The sequence below is a fragment of the Amphiprion ocellaris genome, chromosome 24 (genome assembly GCF_022539595.1).
Source record: "Amphiprion ocellaris isolate individual 3 ecotype Okinawa chromosome 24, ASM2253959v1, whole genome shotgun sequence".
Lineage (NCBI taxonomy): Eukaryota > Metazoa > Chordata > Actinopteri > Pomacentridae > Amphiprion > Amphiprion ocellaris.
Genome location: NC_072789.1, coordinates 7,697,186 through 7,714,114, shown reverse-complemented (window position 1 = coordinate 7,714,114; position 16,929 = coordinate 7,697,186). Strand labels below are relative to the sequence as shown.

Here is a 16,929-nt window from a genome sequence, read left to right as displayed (position 1 = left end):
TAAACATATTAGCAAAATGTTTACCAAAGTAACAAATCAAATGAAAAGTCAAGTCATTTTCTTATAGACTTCTGCACAATCAGACTTCTTTTTGCAACCAGAGGAGTCGCCCCCTGCTGACGGTTGGAAATAATGCAGGTTTAAGGCGGTTCTGCTTCACTTTTCAGACCTGGATCTGTTTAAACATCCAGTTCCAGCATTAATACTTTTATGCACAATGCCAAATGAGAGGCAGCTAAAACAGCAACAATTAATTGATTCATTCTCAACTCTTCTTAAATTAATTGCCAACCAATCAAATAATTGGTTTAATAAACATGGAATTTGTCTGATTGTAGCCTCTTAAATATGAATATTTTCTGGTTTCTTTCCTCCTCTATGTCAGTAAACTGAATATCTTTGGGTTGTGGACAAAACAAGATATAATTGTGGGCTTTGGGAGACATTGATCCATCATTTTCTGTCATTTTATAGACCAAACAACTAATCTATCAATCAAGTAATGATGAGTTTTATTTGATTTTAGTCCAGTCTGCTTTGTCACTGAATATTCTAGCTTGGTGCAACTGTCCTGATTTGACATATCACACAGCCCCACGCACAGCTCTGGTGTTGGACTGACTCAGAGAGGTGAACACCAAACCGTACCTCAAATGTCTGATGTTATTAATAATCAGCGTGAGCCGCTAATGATTCATGCAAATGCATCACTACAGAAGAGTCGTGTGTCTTTACAGGAAATTCTTTTCATGTCAGAAAAAAAAAGATGTGACACGAAGGGAGTGTTAGGAGAAATAATATTAGTCTTTTCTTTGCTGATGGAACATGATGTGAAAAATGTCCTCGCAGTGGAGTCACCAACAGCAATTAGTCGGCAGTTATGAGAGACTGTGGTGGGAGTTTGGAGGAGTGATGGAATGTATTAGACTCCACAATCTGCTGTGGTGTAAATATTTTCTCACTGCTGAGAATCAGTTGGATCTTTGGGACACTGTAGGGTTGAAAAGCATGTTTGAAAATCGTGGCAGGAATTTCACTGTTAGAGGTTTTTATTTATACTGAGCCAACACTCTCGGAGCTGAGATCAAGGATTTTTTTCTTCTTTTTTTTTTTTTTTTAAACAAAAGCTGTCTCATGCTGATTTTTTAGTTTGATATCTGAGCTCCGACTGACTTGCTGTGGTACATTTTGTGAATCAGGAGTTGGAAATGTTTCGCTTGTGATTGGTGAATGCAGTTTATTTCCCATTTAACAGGTGCTAAATTTATTCGCCATGACTCTACAGGTGTTCTTTGTGTTGGTGTGTTCCTTTAACACCTCAGTCTCAAAGGTCTCCAAGTGAACTTTGTCACTACAGATAGAGCGGCACATGTTGTGGCTTTCCTTTTGAATGCTGGAAAAGAAACCGGCTGCACATTTGTTGCTACAAACTGTTTTTGGCAGGAAACTACAGATTTGTGTAAAATGGCAAAATCAGATTGGACTTGTAGTCTTTCTGCTATATGTGAATGGGAGGTAAGTTTAACAGAATGTTAAGTAATATTTTAAAAAAGTACATTTTTGTGGCAAATATAGTGTACAGCTACAGCCAGGAGTTAGCTTAGCATGAGGTCCAGAAGCCACAGCGCACGGCTACAAAATAATCTGACACAAAAACAACTGTGAAATAGAAGCTTGTTTGCATCAAATCAATGAAAGTAAAATAACTAATTGATGTTCTTGAAAGGTTCTAGTAGACCTTTGTTGCATTTAAAAGGAGCCAGAAATGCTTTTTCCTCCAATTTCCAATGTTTTTGCTAGCTAAGCTAACTAACTACTATTTACATGTTAGCTTAGCTACATGATAGAGGTATTAATTTTCTTTTCTAACTCTCAGTGAAAAAGCATGAAAGAAAATTTGCCAAAATGTCAAAAGTCTCCCTCAAAGTAGCCTATTTTAAATTTGCTATTTCAATAAAAGCAATTTTATTAATGCTTTTCATCAATGACAATAGTCCAACACAAAAGCCATTATGAAATGGAAATTTTTCATTTTTACATGATTTTGTGTTTAGAAAATTAAAGTAAAATAGATAATTAGTGTACTCGGAAGATGCTAGTCGACTTAAATTGCATTTAGAAGAAGCCAGAATTACTTTTTCCTCCAATTTCAAATGTTTATCCTAACTAATGTAGTTCACTGCCAACATCTAACAATCTTCTTGTGTAAATCAGTGAAAAAATAGGAACGAAAATTTCACAAAATGTCGAACTCTCCCTCAAAGTCAGTTATTTTAAATTAGCTTTTTTGATCAATGCTGTTTTAGTAGTGCATTACAAGCCATTTTGAAATGGAATCTTGCCATTTTTACACGTTTTAATTAGTGTACTTGGAAGATGCTAGTAGACTTTTGTGACCAGAACTGCTACAGTTTCCAATGTTTATGCTAGCTAGCTAGCTAGCTAGCTAACTGCTAGCTCTATCTAGCTCCGTGTGTGTTGTTTTGTGTTTTTTGGACTTTTTCCCCCAATCTTTGATGCTTTGGGGAGATTTTGGCTCATTGGAACATTTTAGGAAATGAAACCACATGAGAAATTTAGAGTAGGAGAGACAGTGAAGCTGTTTCCAACTCATAAACATCTAAAATGTGACCTGATTGTACACAGCATCTGTTGTAGCATCTTGTACTAGCCATTGTGTCAAATCTGCACCTTAAATAAAGCTACGAGAAAAATGTAGTGGGGTAGAAAGTGTAATATATCACCCTGAATTGTAGAATAGAAGAATGAAATAACCTCAAGTAACCTCGAAATTGTAATTAAATCCAGTACTTCAAACAAGATAAAGTTTTTTAATATGTAGCTACACTTTACAATTTGTAATCATTGGAATAAAGTTGGTTTGATGTAAGAATCTCAAAGCAACACATGTATCTAATTATTCTTTTTTTCCTCATTTTTTGTCTCTCAGTCCCCAGATTATGAACCTTCTCTCCCTGTCTCAGAGAAGTCGAACCCTCTAACTCGTGACATCGACCGAGCATCAGCCAACAGCATTGTGAAGATGCTACAGGCCTGTGACGCTCAGATGTTTCAAGAAGAAACAGGATCAACCTACCATGTACGGGCATTCCATTAGCATTTACTGACAAAAATGGATTCTAAAAGTTCAAGAAATAACTATTTGAATGTCATTTTTAGAAGCTTTTGAGCGACCAAGTGGTGACAACATTGATGGAGGTTGCTAAAAGAGTGGAGCTCGTTCTGAAGGTATTTTCTCTCCGACTCTATCTTCAAGTGTGTACTTTTATTTCTCAGCCTGGTTATTGTGTCCTTTGTTTCTTTAACAGGATCCCGAGGACAGCCTTGTTATACTGAGTGGTTGTGGCACTTCTGGTCGACTGGCTTTCCTCATCACGGTAAAAGTTACTCTGGAATGCTCACAACGTGATTTAGCACCCTGGAAACCAGAAATGAGGAGGCAAACAACTGGGCCACAACACTTACTTGAGTGTTCATAATGGAAAGATAAAGGCAGAAGCAGAGAAAAGCATGCCAGTAATATCAAAATAATTGCACTCAATTAAGTTATTTCATCAAATCTTGCTCGGTTTCTGGAAAAATTGCTTTCTGTGGTGTGTCTTTGTGTGTGCGATGTTAGTCAGGCTTCAACAGAGCGCTGAGGCAGCTGAACCAGAGTCCGGTTTATTCATACATCATTGCAGGAGGAGACAGGTGTGTTGGAGTAGAGATAGTGTGAATCATATATCATAAAAGTACAGTAAAACATACAAAAGCAGCTGAAACAGACTTACTTTGTGTATAATAACCCGCTGGCTAGTGTGGTTTTGATAGTTGTTGCTGTGAAAGTGTGTTTTATTGCTTAAAAAATCTACTTTTCCCTTCTAAGAGGAGAAATGTGTCATGTCTTCCCTTTAAAGTCACTTTTTCTTCTCACTCTTTTTCCTCAGAGCTCTCCTTTCCTCACAAGAAGCTCCCGAAGACGACCCCAAACTGGGAATGCTCAGTCTGAAGAAGGTCAGTGGCATTGTGGAGAGTGTGTGTTTGAGTGGAAATAGTGCAAATGTTGTAGAGAAGGTCCAGCGTTCTGCCACTACGTGTTTTTGGTTCTCTGCAGGTTTGCGAGGGAAAGAAGAGAGTCTTGTTCATCGGCATCTCGTGTGGATTATCTGTAAGTCAGCCTGATAGTTCAGAGAGTAAATTAACATGTAAACCTGAGGACAGATGTTTGAGAGTTGTTGTTTATTTTGCTATTATTAGTGAAACAACCACTGCACTGCTACTGCTGTTTTTTTTTTTTTATTTCTGGTCCTGTAGGCTCCATTTGTGGCAGGACAGCTGGACTTTTGTTTGCAGCACCCTGAAGTCTACACTCCTGTACTGGTGGGCTTCAACCCTGCACATCAGGCCAGGTGTGTGAGTTACTTCACTTTGCACACTGCATTTTTCTGTACTGTATATTTTGCTCATTACAAATTACAAATATTTTGATTACATTACTCTTTGTTTAGGGGCTGCACAGTGGAATAGTGGTTAGCACTTTTGCCTTGCAGCTAGAAGATCCCTGGTTCGCGTCCCGGCTTTCCCGGGATCTTTCTGCATGGAGTTTGCATGTTCTCCCTGTGCATGCGTGGGTTTTCTCCGGGTTCTCCGGCTTCCTCCCACAGTCCAAAAATATGCTGAGGTTAATTGATCATTCTAAATTGCCCGTAGGTGTGGATGTGTGAGTGATTGTTTGTCTATATATGTAGCCCTGTGACAGACTGGTGACCTGTCTAGGGTGTCCCCTGCCTTCGCCCGAGTCAGCTGGGATAGACTCCAGCCCCCCCCACGACCCTAGTGAGGATTAAGTGGTGTATAGATAATGGATGGTTGGATACTCTTTGTTTTGCATGCTTTAGTGCTTCCATGTATTTTTTGTATTTTTTTTGTTTTATGGGTCACTGAATTCACCAAATATCCCATCTTTAATTTTACATTTTTTTAAAAGTGGTCAACATTGATTGAGTTGCCCCTGTGTCAAATCTGGGGTCATAGATAACATCTGATTTAGAAGAAGTTTAACCCTCCTGTTGTCTTCATTTACGGGCACCAAAAAACATTGTTTCCTTGTCTGGAAAAAAATCCAAAAATTCAGCAAAAAAATTCCCCAAATTTCTGAAAATTTGCAAAACCTTCAGGAAGAAAATTCCAATAATTCCTTAAAAGTTTCCCTTAAAAGTTTTATTTAAAAAAAAAAAATCCCCCAGACTTGATATTTTCAAAAAAAATTACCAAAAATCTTTAAAAAAAAAAAAAAATCCTAAAAATATCTAAAGTGATTCCATATATATCAGTAAAACTTGTAGTATTCTCTTTCGCTGGATTTTGGTTGATTTTTATGTGAATGTTCTTAAGAAACATTTTTAACTTTTCCTTTTTTCCACCAAAAAATGTTCTAAAATTTCCCAAAAATGTTGAAAATGTGGACATCAGAAGTTTCACTGTGAAAATATGTTTTTTTTCCCACATTTCCAAACTTGAAAACGGGTCAGTTTTGACCCGCAGGACAACACGAGGCTTAAAGTAAAGACAGTCTTTGTTTCATTGTGTAGGGATGAACCTCTACCAGGCTGCACATTCACATTTCTCAGTGTGGTGCAAAGGATGCAGGAGCTCGCCAAAAGCCACCAGGCCTTCCTCATCAACCCAGCAGTCGGGGTACTTGTGCTCATCGCGCTCCTGCACACATTATTGCCGTTCCTCCACTAACTGTTCAGGTTGCATTTGCGTCAAGTGTCAGAATTAGAAACGAGGGGGAGCTTTGTCGCTCTGCTCTGTCCGCTAACTCTGTGTGTGTCTGTTCAGCCAGAAGCCATCAGTGGCTCCTCCAGGATGAAGGGAGGCAGCGCTACCAAGATTCTCCTGGAGGTCGTCTTATCTGCCGCTCACGCTGCCGCTTTCTCACACACACCCGTCGCATGCAAGTAAGATGGAAACGCTGAAAAGCTTTTTGAATTATTTCACCTGCAGCTACCTGAATGCACTCGCGCTTTGCACGATTCTATTTTAGTTTGCTGCTGTTGCTGTGAGACTTCCAGGTGGAGGTACAACCACCTCCAAGTGCCCTATAAATAACAATAAAAGAAAGACACTTGAAGGAGTTAAACACTTTAGGAAATAGACAAAAAGTTAGGTGGCGAGATTGATACCCCTCCAGTGTGAGCAGATGATTATACTAGCTTAACTTAAAGAGTGTAAGCTTGGAGAAACAGCTGTCTCCCTCCAAAGTTAAGAAACACAGATTAAACACAGAGAACAAGCAGATGGGATACAATGTGTGAGCTTTAGAGGGGTTGGTAGGCATATTCTCTTACATTTGGACAGAGGAAGCCCAACTGTTTCACATTTCTTCCCGTCTTGATTCCAGCAAACAGTCTGCTGGCTTTGCCTTGAGATTCAGCATACAGACAGACTGGTATTGATATTTTCAAATAAACAGACATTATTAAAATGACTAAAAGGTCAAGTGAATTCCATTGATTATCCTGTTAGAAACGGGGTGGGATACATTAGGCAGCAAGTAAACAGTTGGTTCTGGAAGTTACTGTGTTGGAAGCAGGAAAATGTGGGCAGTGTAAGAACCAAACCGTGATGGTAAAGCATCTCCAAAACAACAGTTCCTATGGGATGTTCTCGGTATTCAGTGGTTAGTAGCTAAGAAGGCGATCCAAGGAAGGGCTTTCTTAAATTAATTTCATTTTAAGAAAGTAGAATACATAATACTCAGGGAAGACAATTCAGATCAGATTTTTGCAAATGTGTACTTTAAATGGAAGAATATCTAAAAAAATACCAAAAACTAGCATTGTTTTAGAACCATTTCCTTGTATTTAATAGGCTTAAAAATGTACCAGTGCCTGTCACATACGCAGATACCATGCCAGTAGACAGTCGACTAGCTCCTCGCCATCACTTCCATACCCCATAGCACCTTCCCTCGCCTCTTTCTGCACCCAAAGGAACAACATGTTGCTTTCTAAGTGCTTCTTTGGGTTTGCAGCCATCAACCTGCAACCACTTGTGTCTAATAGCCGTCTAAAAAAAAAACCTTTACAAGTTTTTCACATTACGAGTGTTCTGTGCCTTTAAGAGTCACATGTATCAGGGCATCTGCTCAAATTCTTGGGTGTTAGTGAGTGACAGTTTGCATGTTCAGTGTCAATTGTGTAAACATTTATTGTTTTTTCATCTCTTTCAATTCAAGCCAAATCGAAGCTTCATAAGTGGACCAGCTGTCTCTCATCACTGAACTGTCGACTGCAGCACAAAGCCAAACCGTGTAACATTCTTAAAACTCACATGGCATTTGTCAAAGTGTCCTTCAAGCTGACAGCAGCAGCAAGTCCAGGATCGCCACAGAAGCCGTTATCCTGTGCAGAATTAGTGTAACGGCAGCGTTTTCATCGTGTTTCCGCTGTGCGTTGCTGACCTCTAGAGGTCAATGCAGAAAAGAGAACATTGTGAACATGCTGAGATGCTGCTGGTTGGGTTGAAGGTCTGTAATAATTTTCTGTGCTATATGTAACAAATTTCACTTTCGTCTTTCTTTCCGACAGCGGTATTCTGCTGCACCTGAGAGCTTATGAGAAAACTCTGGATCTCACTTATGCTCAGAGTGAGATAATCACTGATCTGGTGGAAGCAGCAGGGGAGAGGTAGCACATCCTCTGTGACACCTTTTACTGTTGCCATGGATTTTATTTAACACAGACTCAGCATACTTTGATTTACAGCAGCGTCTTTGCTCTGTTGATATCACTGAATGGAACTGAATTAACAGAACAAAAATATAGAAAAGAAATGACAACACTTAGTTAAAACCCAACCATTATCACACCTACTATTCTCTGCAACATCAGTTATATCTGTAACAGTGATTTTAGTCAGATTTTTGCCTATTTAAATGTAAAACTTTCCATGAAAACCTGCAATATGTAATTATTTTATCACAAATTAGCATTAGTAATCTGCTGCTCTATTCGATGTGTTTCAGTTTGCGTTGTGGCAGGCGTGTGTGTTACCTCGGTTGGGGATCTCTGGCTTTGTTGGGCCTCATTGATGCCAGTGAGTGTAACCCCACGTTTGGAGCAGGTGAGTTTTGCCGACTCATTATCCGCAAAAACAACGCTGCTTCATTTGCACCTGAAAGAACATTTCCTTCCCGTTTGTGCTCACTCACATCTCATTAATTTAATTCAGCATGTGATGATAAACAATTACATATGTGCCTCTCAGATTTCGAAGATGTTCGAGGTTTCGTCAGTGGAGGATACAGAGAGCTGAACAACAAAGAGGGACCCTTGACTGCACTGGTGAGCGAAAGGAAACAATGAATTAACATCTATTTAAACAAAAGAGGGCCATTATAATGAATTGCTAATTACTGCATCAAAACAAAGCTTTAATTTTACACAATGCATGGTGGTGCTGATATTTTCTCCTCTGCAGAAAACAGTGTGAGTACGAGCTGACTGCAGACATGGAGATTTATGTTCTGTCTTGTCTGTGGGGTTTATAAGTATTAAAATGTCTCAAATCCAGTAAAATCCAATTAAAATGACATCTAGGTCTTGTTTTGCACCCTGTAGTGACACATCTGTCTCTGCGGCGTGCGACTGGTAGATTAACCCTGAACCGGATTAGAATAAAACACACCCCGCTGTACCTGCTTTGTGAAACCCTGTTGGACTTCATGTCTGTTTTCACTTAATCTGCTTCAGTCTTTTTTTATAATACTGCTCACTGGTCTTAATTAAGTCCTCAGTTCAACTTAAGTAGCACTGAGAAGGGATTCTAAAGCAGTTTTGCAGGGAAAAAACAAATTATTCACTCCAGTTTCCACCTGTAGGCTTCCTTCTGTGTTGCTGAGCGAAGTGTTTCCCTGTGGGAAGTGACGAGGTCAGAGCCCATATTCCAATTATGAGATTAATGCAACTACTTCAAATGTGTTGCCTCAGTGTATGAAACTATAGAGAAACTGTGACATTGGCCTCTAAATTACCTCAGAGAACAGCAGTAGTGTTTTTAAAACAGTAAAAAACACTTTCATCAGCATTCCAGCTGCCACAATTTGAATATATGCATATGTATGTAGGCGCTATGTGTTTGTGTCTGCATGTGTTTATATGTCAATCAATCAGTCTGCTTGTGTAACACTTTCATACAGACAGACAAAGTGCTTTAAATAACTACAAGAAAAAAGTCTGAACAGCAAAATAAGACAATAATAGACAGTTGAAGTATGCTAAGACAGATGAAACGGGCAAAAATGCATAAATGAATAGATAAATCTTGAGATGGCATTTCAAAATATCAACATTCTCTGCTGCCCAGTGTGTGCCAGTAGGTCCTATTACTGTTTTTATAAGATCAGCAAAAGTTCCCACATAATTTATTCTATCAATTAACATGTTTTATGCCATATTTTGAAGGCCCTTCTAAGGATGGGAATGTAAAATTAACAGAAGCTATGAATGTTGTTGCTTATCAGAATAGCAGGTGTTTTGCTGCTATATTTTACGTGATGTGGCTAATGCTTAAAACAACACCATTTTGGAGCAAAATTTGCAAGCAAGCTAGCGAGCTGGGAGACCAAAGGGTTTGTGAAAGGTAAAAAGCACAGTATAGAAAGAATATGAAGAAGCAATTGTTTATTTTACTCCAAATGAAACCATAATTTAGTAAATGAGCATCATACTATTTAAAAACAGTCTTGAAACTAATAGTTGACAGAATAAACACATTAGGAAAATGTTTACTGAAGTAAAAAATCAAGTGAGAAAGAGGGTCATTTTTTTTTTATAACACTTCTTTAGAGCAAATGTTAGAGGACTGCTTTGAAAAGCTGCTCCAGTAATCGGTGTAAATAACATGCTTCCATCGTTCCTCTAGGGTCCTGAATTTTGCATAGCACATGAGGATTTCCTACATCAGGTTCTTCCCCGTCTCACTGACAAGGACACTGTTCTACTCATATACACACACTCCGGTGAGGCAAGATTTTTTTTTTCCATGTTTGGATGCTGTCCAAATGGAATCAGCAAGTGTTTTGACTGCCTCTCTACACAGATGATGTCGGTAAAGTGGTGGATTTGGCACGCAGGGTGAGAGAAAAGACGGCTAACCTCCATGCTGTTTATCATCAGACTGACGAAGACACATCAGCTGCTCTGCAACAAGTACATCTATCTATCTATCTATCTATCTATCTATCTATCTATCTATCTATCTATCTATCTATCTATCTATCTATCTATCTATCTATCTATCTATCTATCTATCTATCTATCTATCTATCTATCTATCTATCTATCTATCTATCTATCTATGAGTCAGAATTGATTTTTTCTTGCAGGATGAAATCAGTCGGCTGTGTTTATCTACCCTAAAGATTGCTTGGCTTCAGGGAGCATCTGTTTCAGCGAGCTTACTACACATGGTACACTCCACTACATCACTTCTATGACTCACTAGAGCATGATGAATAACTGCTTTGCCTCATTTACTCCCTTATTGTTGGCCTGCCACCCTCTTTCCACAGAGACTTTTGCAGACATACAAAGAAATAAGCACACTGGACAATAGGAACGCCTGTGTGGTTAAATGCAAAGATTCCCTTTTTATCGATTTTTAGTTTTTCTTATTTATTGCACTCTGTAGGTCTCATTTTAGGTGACGGGTTATATTTTTAATGTTTTTGTTAATGTTTCCTCTCAGTAGAGCTTGTATAACTGCAAAGGGAAAGAAAATCAATTGCCTCTCTCTCTCTCTCTCTCTCTCTCTCTCTCTCTCTCTCAGCAGTGGGAGCTGTCCACTAAGCTGGTGCTGAACGCTGTGAGCACCGGAGCTCACGTCTTAAAGGGGAAGATATACCAGAACCACATGATCGACGTGCAGGTCACCAACAGCAAACTGTACCGCAGAGCCACGCGTTTACTCCAGGTATAAAAATTAAACAGCAGACAGAATGAAAACCACATATTTACCTTATTATATCTGAGTTTTCCCAACTGGATATACTCATTCAGTAGAGCAGTGCCAGTACAACTCCTGTTTGTGACTGCATTTACCATTTTTTTCCCCCTTTTTTTGTCATGGAAGACCTTTTTCTTGACTTCTATCCACCATATTTACAACACACTTCACACCCTGTGGAGAAGATGTGCTAAACAATTTCGAAAAAAAAAGGATCAGTGTTGATGCAACACGTTCAGAAGTGTCTTTTGTTATTCCACGCATTTCTCTTACTTGCTACAACCTGCCACCTACGTTACCCACAATGGAGATTTGGGTGTTGCTGCTAATGTGAAAAGACATCTGCACAGGTGTCGCTTCCTCCTAACGTCACATTACCAGACTGTTTTCATTTTCTAACTTGCCTTGAGACTTCAGTACTCCCACTGGAGATACAAGAGGCTTTACAGTACGCACCATGTTTTGTACACACAGTTATGCCTCCAACAACAACAGTTTTATTAACCAGGTCCGTAGCACAAGTCTGAACAACATACCATGACAATAATAGGTAGACTTGCACAATACAGGCTACTCTGAGTCATTTAAAGTGATTTATGAAAGGATTTTTTCCCACATCAGCCTCAACATTGGTCCAAAAACATCACAGAGAGCAAAAGATGCAATTTGTGTTCCAAAATCAAAAAACCACCCTCCTCATTCCTTTACAATTTTACTTCTGTTACAAACTTAATCATCAGATGTCCTACCATGCACCCCCTGTCCACAACAAAATGCCACTTGATTTTTTTAACCTTTATGATGTCCTAAATGAGACTTTGAGTGTAACAGTAAAACAACTCATTCCCAGTGTACTTTTATATGTTATGTTTTACTTTACAATGCGATATTTTCCACTAATTTTTCGGTTCTTTTTTACCAAAAATTGACGTAGTTATTGTAGCAGTTTCACTCATGGAACTCACATCGTGTTATACATCAAATAAAAGCTTGGAATCTGTAGTTTGCGAATAAATTCATATTGTTCTTGTATTTTTATTACAATAGAAATGTCATGTGATAAAATTACAGCGTGTCTCAGAATTAACTTATTTGTGGAAATTTTTAATATTAGCAAATCAAATTGTATATATTTCTGTCAACTTTTTTTTATTGATATGAATTATATTCCTGATAGAATGTATTCTATATTGCATATCTGAGCTATAATGTCTTTGGATCAATTTTTGATCACTTTTCATTCCGTTTGTTGTTCTTGTTACTTTACGTCATGTTCTGGCTTAGTTAAGGATGTTCTAAAGGCTTTTCAGTAAAGGATGAGGGTCCATCATGGGTTAAACCAGCAGATTTCACTAATTTTCAGATTTTACCCCAGCAGTGGCAGATGAAATGTATATTGCAATGTAAAAAATCTTTGCTTGAGCATTAACATTTTTTGACATCAAATTTTTGGAAAGTTTTATTTCAACTTTACATTTCAGTTTCTGTTTTGAATTCAAATTTGAATTTATTTTAAATAGAAGCCTTTAACAGGTCAGACTAATGACACTCACCAATTCATTGGAACATTAACAGGAGCTTAAGTTCAGTTTGTAGGAGTCTTTCCTTTGATTTTATTCATTTCCTGCAACCTCAAGCAGCTGCAGGGTCGATATGACCCTCGTGGAACAACAGCAGTAACTTCATTAACTAACATTTCACATGGACAGAATTTTCAGAAGTTAAGAAATCATACAAAAACTTAAGCTATTAGTTATTTGAAAAGCTGCTATTAGTTTCGTTTTAGTCTTTTATTAGTGCATTATTATGTATCATCACTTGATGTTCTGTCTATAATCGTATGTATGACAAATATTGCATGTGTACTGTTCTCTGTCACGTAGATGGATATGTTTGTATGAAGCTGTGAGTAAAATTAATGTAAAAATGATCTTTGTCTGAATGACAGAATGCCGTCACTTTAAGAAAATCATGAAGCAGCAATGTTTCCCATGTCTGTAAAGGGTATAAATTGCTTGTTTGGAAAACGTTTTAAGACTTTTTATCAAGTAACGATGGTACGCAGCTAAAATTATACAGCTACAAATGAATTTAGGGATAAATTAAAGCTCGCTTGTCCTCCTTCCAGAAGCTATCTGGTCGTCCGGAGTCACAGTGTGAAGAAGCTCTTTTGAAGACCATCTACGGAGCAAATAAACTGACTCTGGACATGACAACCTCTGACGTCATCACACACACATGCACTGCCGTAACCAGGACCAAAGTAAGGAAGCAGTAAAGCATAAAATAAACTGAGTGACCTACGAGAGATGGATGCTGTTTGTATGCGAAGTTCTCCCTGTCCGCAGGTGGTTCCTCTGGCTTTGGTCTGTTTGCTGACTGGCTGCTCTCTCAGGGAGGCGGAGTCTCATTTGGAGCGACAGCCAGTTGTTCGGGAGGCGGTGGAGGTGTGGTTGTCATAAGTGACGTCAAAGTCGAGCTGAGTGTCTATGCATACAGTACAGTCATGTCTCCAATTAGACCTCACTTGTGAGTGCACAGAGAGGTCATTACTCAGCCTTAATGTCAGATGAGCAGATTTCTATGCCCCCAGTTTCTACTGAATTGTAAAACTGAATCATATTAAAAAGCCTCAAGCTGATACTGAGGTGATGCTTAACGAACATTTTCACCCTGTGTTCTGTCACAGTTTTCTGGAAGTAAAAGCTTCAGGCCCATGTGTCCACGTGATGTAAGTCAACCTCAATCCCCGTGTCCCGGCGTGGCTCAGCACACACACACACACACACACACACACACACACACACACACACACACACACACACACACACACACACACACAGAAAACACACTCACAGGTACTGGATTAGTGCGATGTGTGTGTGTGTGTGTGTGTGTGTGTGTGTGTGTGTGTGTGTGTGTGTGTGTGTGTGTGTGTGTGTGTGTGTGTGTGTGTGTGTGTGTGTGTGTGTGTGTATCTTGAGAGCAGTTGAGCAGCTTTGGAAACACCTTTGGAGCCGAGCCAAATGCAGTAGGGAGGCGCAGAGCAAAGGCAGGGCCCAGGAAGGTAAAATACACATCAGGTCTGGATCAGACAGCATTAGCACATAATATAATTCTCAGCTCTGATACTGTATATGGTGATAAAAAACGGTGCTGGTTGCCACCTAGAGACGAATACAAGCACTGTGACTGTGCATAGTAAAGCATGACTGACATGATCAGCAACACAACTCAGGTGGCTGTGGTGTTTAAACGATGTTCACTTGTGGCAGGATGCTTGTATGTTCCATGCTTTCATGGAAAAATAACTAATAAAGTCAGAGAGAAAAAACTGATATGTTTTCCAGAAAAACAAAACAAAAAAAAAAAATCAAGTCAAAACTCTAAATAATATTCAGAAATCTGTATTTTTACAAGTGTAATCTGTTCTTTCACAAAAAATCAGGAAAGAGGTTAATATGATGAAGAATTCATCCAAATTCTGACATTTCTTTTCTCCTAAACATTCTTGTTTGTCTTTGGTTCGACCAATACAAGTTTTAATATTTCAGGAAAGAGAAACCGTTTAGATTGAGCAGTTATCTGGGAGAGTTGGCCTTCATGTTGATGATTTATCATAGACTGAGAAAGTTTATAAATAGGGGACAGGGAGAGAGTTAGATTGTTCCGTTCTGCCACTCAGCTGAATATTGTGAAGCCAAGCTACTGGAAACACAAAACCAGATGGAAATGAAACCCGACGTTACGACAATGGAGAACAGCGCAAATACAAGCGAGCCCACTGACAGAGGAGAAAATCCTGAACCCACTGTGGGATCTTTGATTGAACAGGTTCCCGATGTTCAACCAAACAGTGGAAAGTTTACATCCAGACATGCTGAGAAGCCTGTCTTTCACAAGCATCCCAGAGATCAACCAGCAGGTGAAGTGATTTACTGCACTGGACAAACTGTTATGCATTGGGATGAACCCCAGAACGGGCCATATATTCAGTCCAGTGGCTGTATCCACTGCAATATTCTGTTATAATGTACACCATTATTTTCCTGCTTCAGCATCACTGTCAGTATTGCTTCTCACTTTTCTAATTTAGTTTTATTTTAATATAGTTAATTATAATTAATTCATTTTTCAAACTATTTCTGCTGGACCATCTCTGATTGACCTGAGATTTTTGTGGCTTAAAATGTGGATATTAGTATCTTTTATTGTTACATTTAGAAATTGTCTGTAAACCCACTTTGAGCAGGCTTTCTAGCACTTTACAGTTTGAAGCTCAAATGTTATTGACATCTATAGCTGAAATTTCACAGATATGATTTTAAATATCTGTAGTTTAAAATAAAACAGTTTCAAATCAGAGACGGTCAGCCACAAGGCCTCTGATGATTATAGACTGAATAACACTGTAATGTGTCGTCACATCTTTTCTATTAGACACTACATTTATCCTCATGCTATTGTATTTTTTTCTGAGCAATATGTGGCACAAAAAAAAATCCCTTTAAAATAATAAAGTTCCATCGTATTGTATCTTAGCTTAGCTTGTCTTATACCTATATAAAAACTGTTATTTTTACATGGCCATTAGTTATTTTGTTGTCATAATTATTTTATGACAAGGCCTTTTTTTTCAGGGCTTTTCCTATGAAAATAGATGTATTTAAAATCGAACTGAATCATTACCTTTCAGTTAATGTGATGTGTAAAAAGTTTCTACTGTGGTGGTTATTTTTAAACCCACTTCAACTTACATGTAAAACACATAAAAGTCACTTTTTAATGTAACGTCTTCACGCAAAATCCAGATTAGAATGATGGTAACATGAAGATCTGGTGCTTCAGTTAAGAAAAAAGTGTGTCAAGCCATCCTGCCAATCCTGATGCGATTTGTTTCAACACCTGCAGGACAGATTAGAAAAAGGAAGAACCTGGAAAACTGGCACACATTCATATCAAATTATGAGACAATAAAGCCAGCAGGCGATTAGCTTAGCTTACAAAAATGGCCTGGAATTTAGATTCCTCTGGTATCTTGTACATTTAATGGACAGAAACAAAGAAGCTAATTGTGAGCGATAACCAAGTCAGCTTTCAAGCCTTCTCTCTGTCAGATCCTATGCTAAGCTAATTACCTGCTAACCTTAGCTCCATAGTTAATGCTTAGACACTAGAGTGGTACGAATCCTATCATCTAACATGCAATAAAAAGTAAATACGCATTTCTTCACAGATAAACACCATGAAAGCAGCCGTTTATTGTCTGTGTAAAAGAAAATGTCAGATTTTTTTAATCAGTTGGACTGATCCTGTTTGTGTATCAACACACACTGTATTAATGAAGTGGATGTAGCCTCGGAGACATCATCTATTGGTATGTGGATGGACATTTTTGAGCCTCCAGTTTAGAAGTTGGCCGTTGTCATCTTGTCTTTTAAAACTGGAATCTGACTCAGATCTCAGCCACGCTTTGCATGCCCATAAGATGGCAACTTGTCAATCACAAGGTAGCCGCGCCCGAAAACATACACTGCTTTTCGATAAATTTTTCTAAAAAATTAGACCATAATTTACTAAATGAACATCATGTTTAACTGGAGATTTAAAACTAAAATGTGAGACCATAAACATATGAAGAAAATATTTACTGATATAATTAATCAAGTGAGAAATAGAGTCATTTTCTCATAGACTTCTATACAATATTCTGTCAGAGGAGTCGCCCCCTGCTGGCTGTTAAAAGATTGCAGGTTTAAGGCGCACAGACTACATTCCTCTTCTTTATACAGTGTTTCAGTGACTTAACTGAGACCGTGAAACATCGCTGAAGTGTCAAAAAGAAGCAAATTTAAAGTTTTTGGATGGTTACTGTACCGTACCTTGATAATATAATCAAAGAATTAATCCCCA

General features: G+C 38.4%; 1 protein-coding gene across 1 annotated transcript in view; it reads left to right on the top strand.

Annotated features, from left to right (window-relative positions):
- Positions 1-881: 881 nt before the first annotated feature.
- The window catches only part of gckr (glucokinase (hexokinase 4) regulator), a 16,406-nt gene continuing 358 nt past the window's right edge, over positions 882-16,929 (top strand). The window contains exons 1-20 of the mRNA XM_055008722.1: positions 882-1,515; positions 2,951-3,100; positions 3,181-3,249; positions 3,330-3,398; positions 3,641-3,714; positions 3,951-4,017; positions 4,118-4,171; positions 4,318-4,412; positions 5,595-5,700; positions 5,848-5,966; positions 7,599-7,697; positions 8,036-8,133; positions 8,278-8,354; positions 9,934-10,030; positions 10,111-10,220; positions 10,397-10,480; positions 10,840-10,983; positions 13,145-13,279; positions 13,365-13,463; positions 13,706-13,874. Coding sequence (XP_054864697.1) covers positions 1,465-1,515; positions 2,951-3,100; positions 3,181-3,249; positions 3,330-3,398; positions 3,641-3,714; positions 3,951-4,017; positions 4,118-4,171; positions 4,318-4,412; positions 5,595-5,700; positions 5,848-5,966; positions 7,599-7,697; positions 8,036-8,133; positions 8,278-8,354; positions 9,934-10,030; positions 10,111-10,220; positions 10,397-10,480; positions 10,840-10,983; positions 13,145-13,279; positions 13,365-13,463; positions 13,706-13,874 — 1,966 coding nt within the window. The 5' untranslated portion in view covers positions 882-1,464. The remainder of the gene's footprint in view (positions 1,516-2,950; positions 3,101-3,180; positions 3,250-3,329; positions 3,399-3,640; positions 3,715-3,950; positions 4,018-4,117; positions 4,172-4,317; positions 4,413-5,594; positions 5,701-5,847; positions 5,967-7,598; positions 7,698-8,035; positions 8,134-8,277; positions 8,355-9,933; positions 10,031-10,110; positions 10,221-10,396; positions 10,481-10,839; positions 10,984-13,144; positions 13,280-13,364; positions 13,464-13,705; positions 13,875-16,929) is intronic.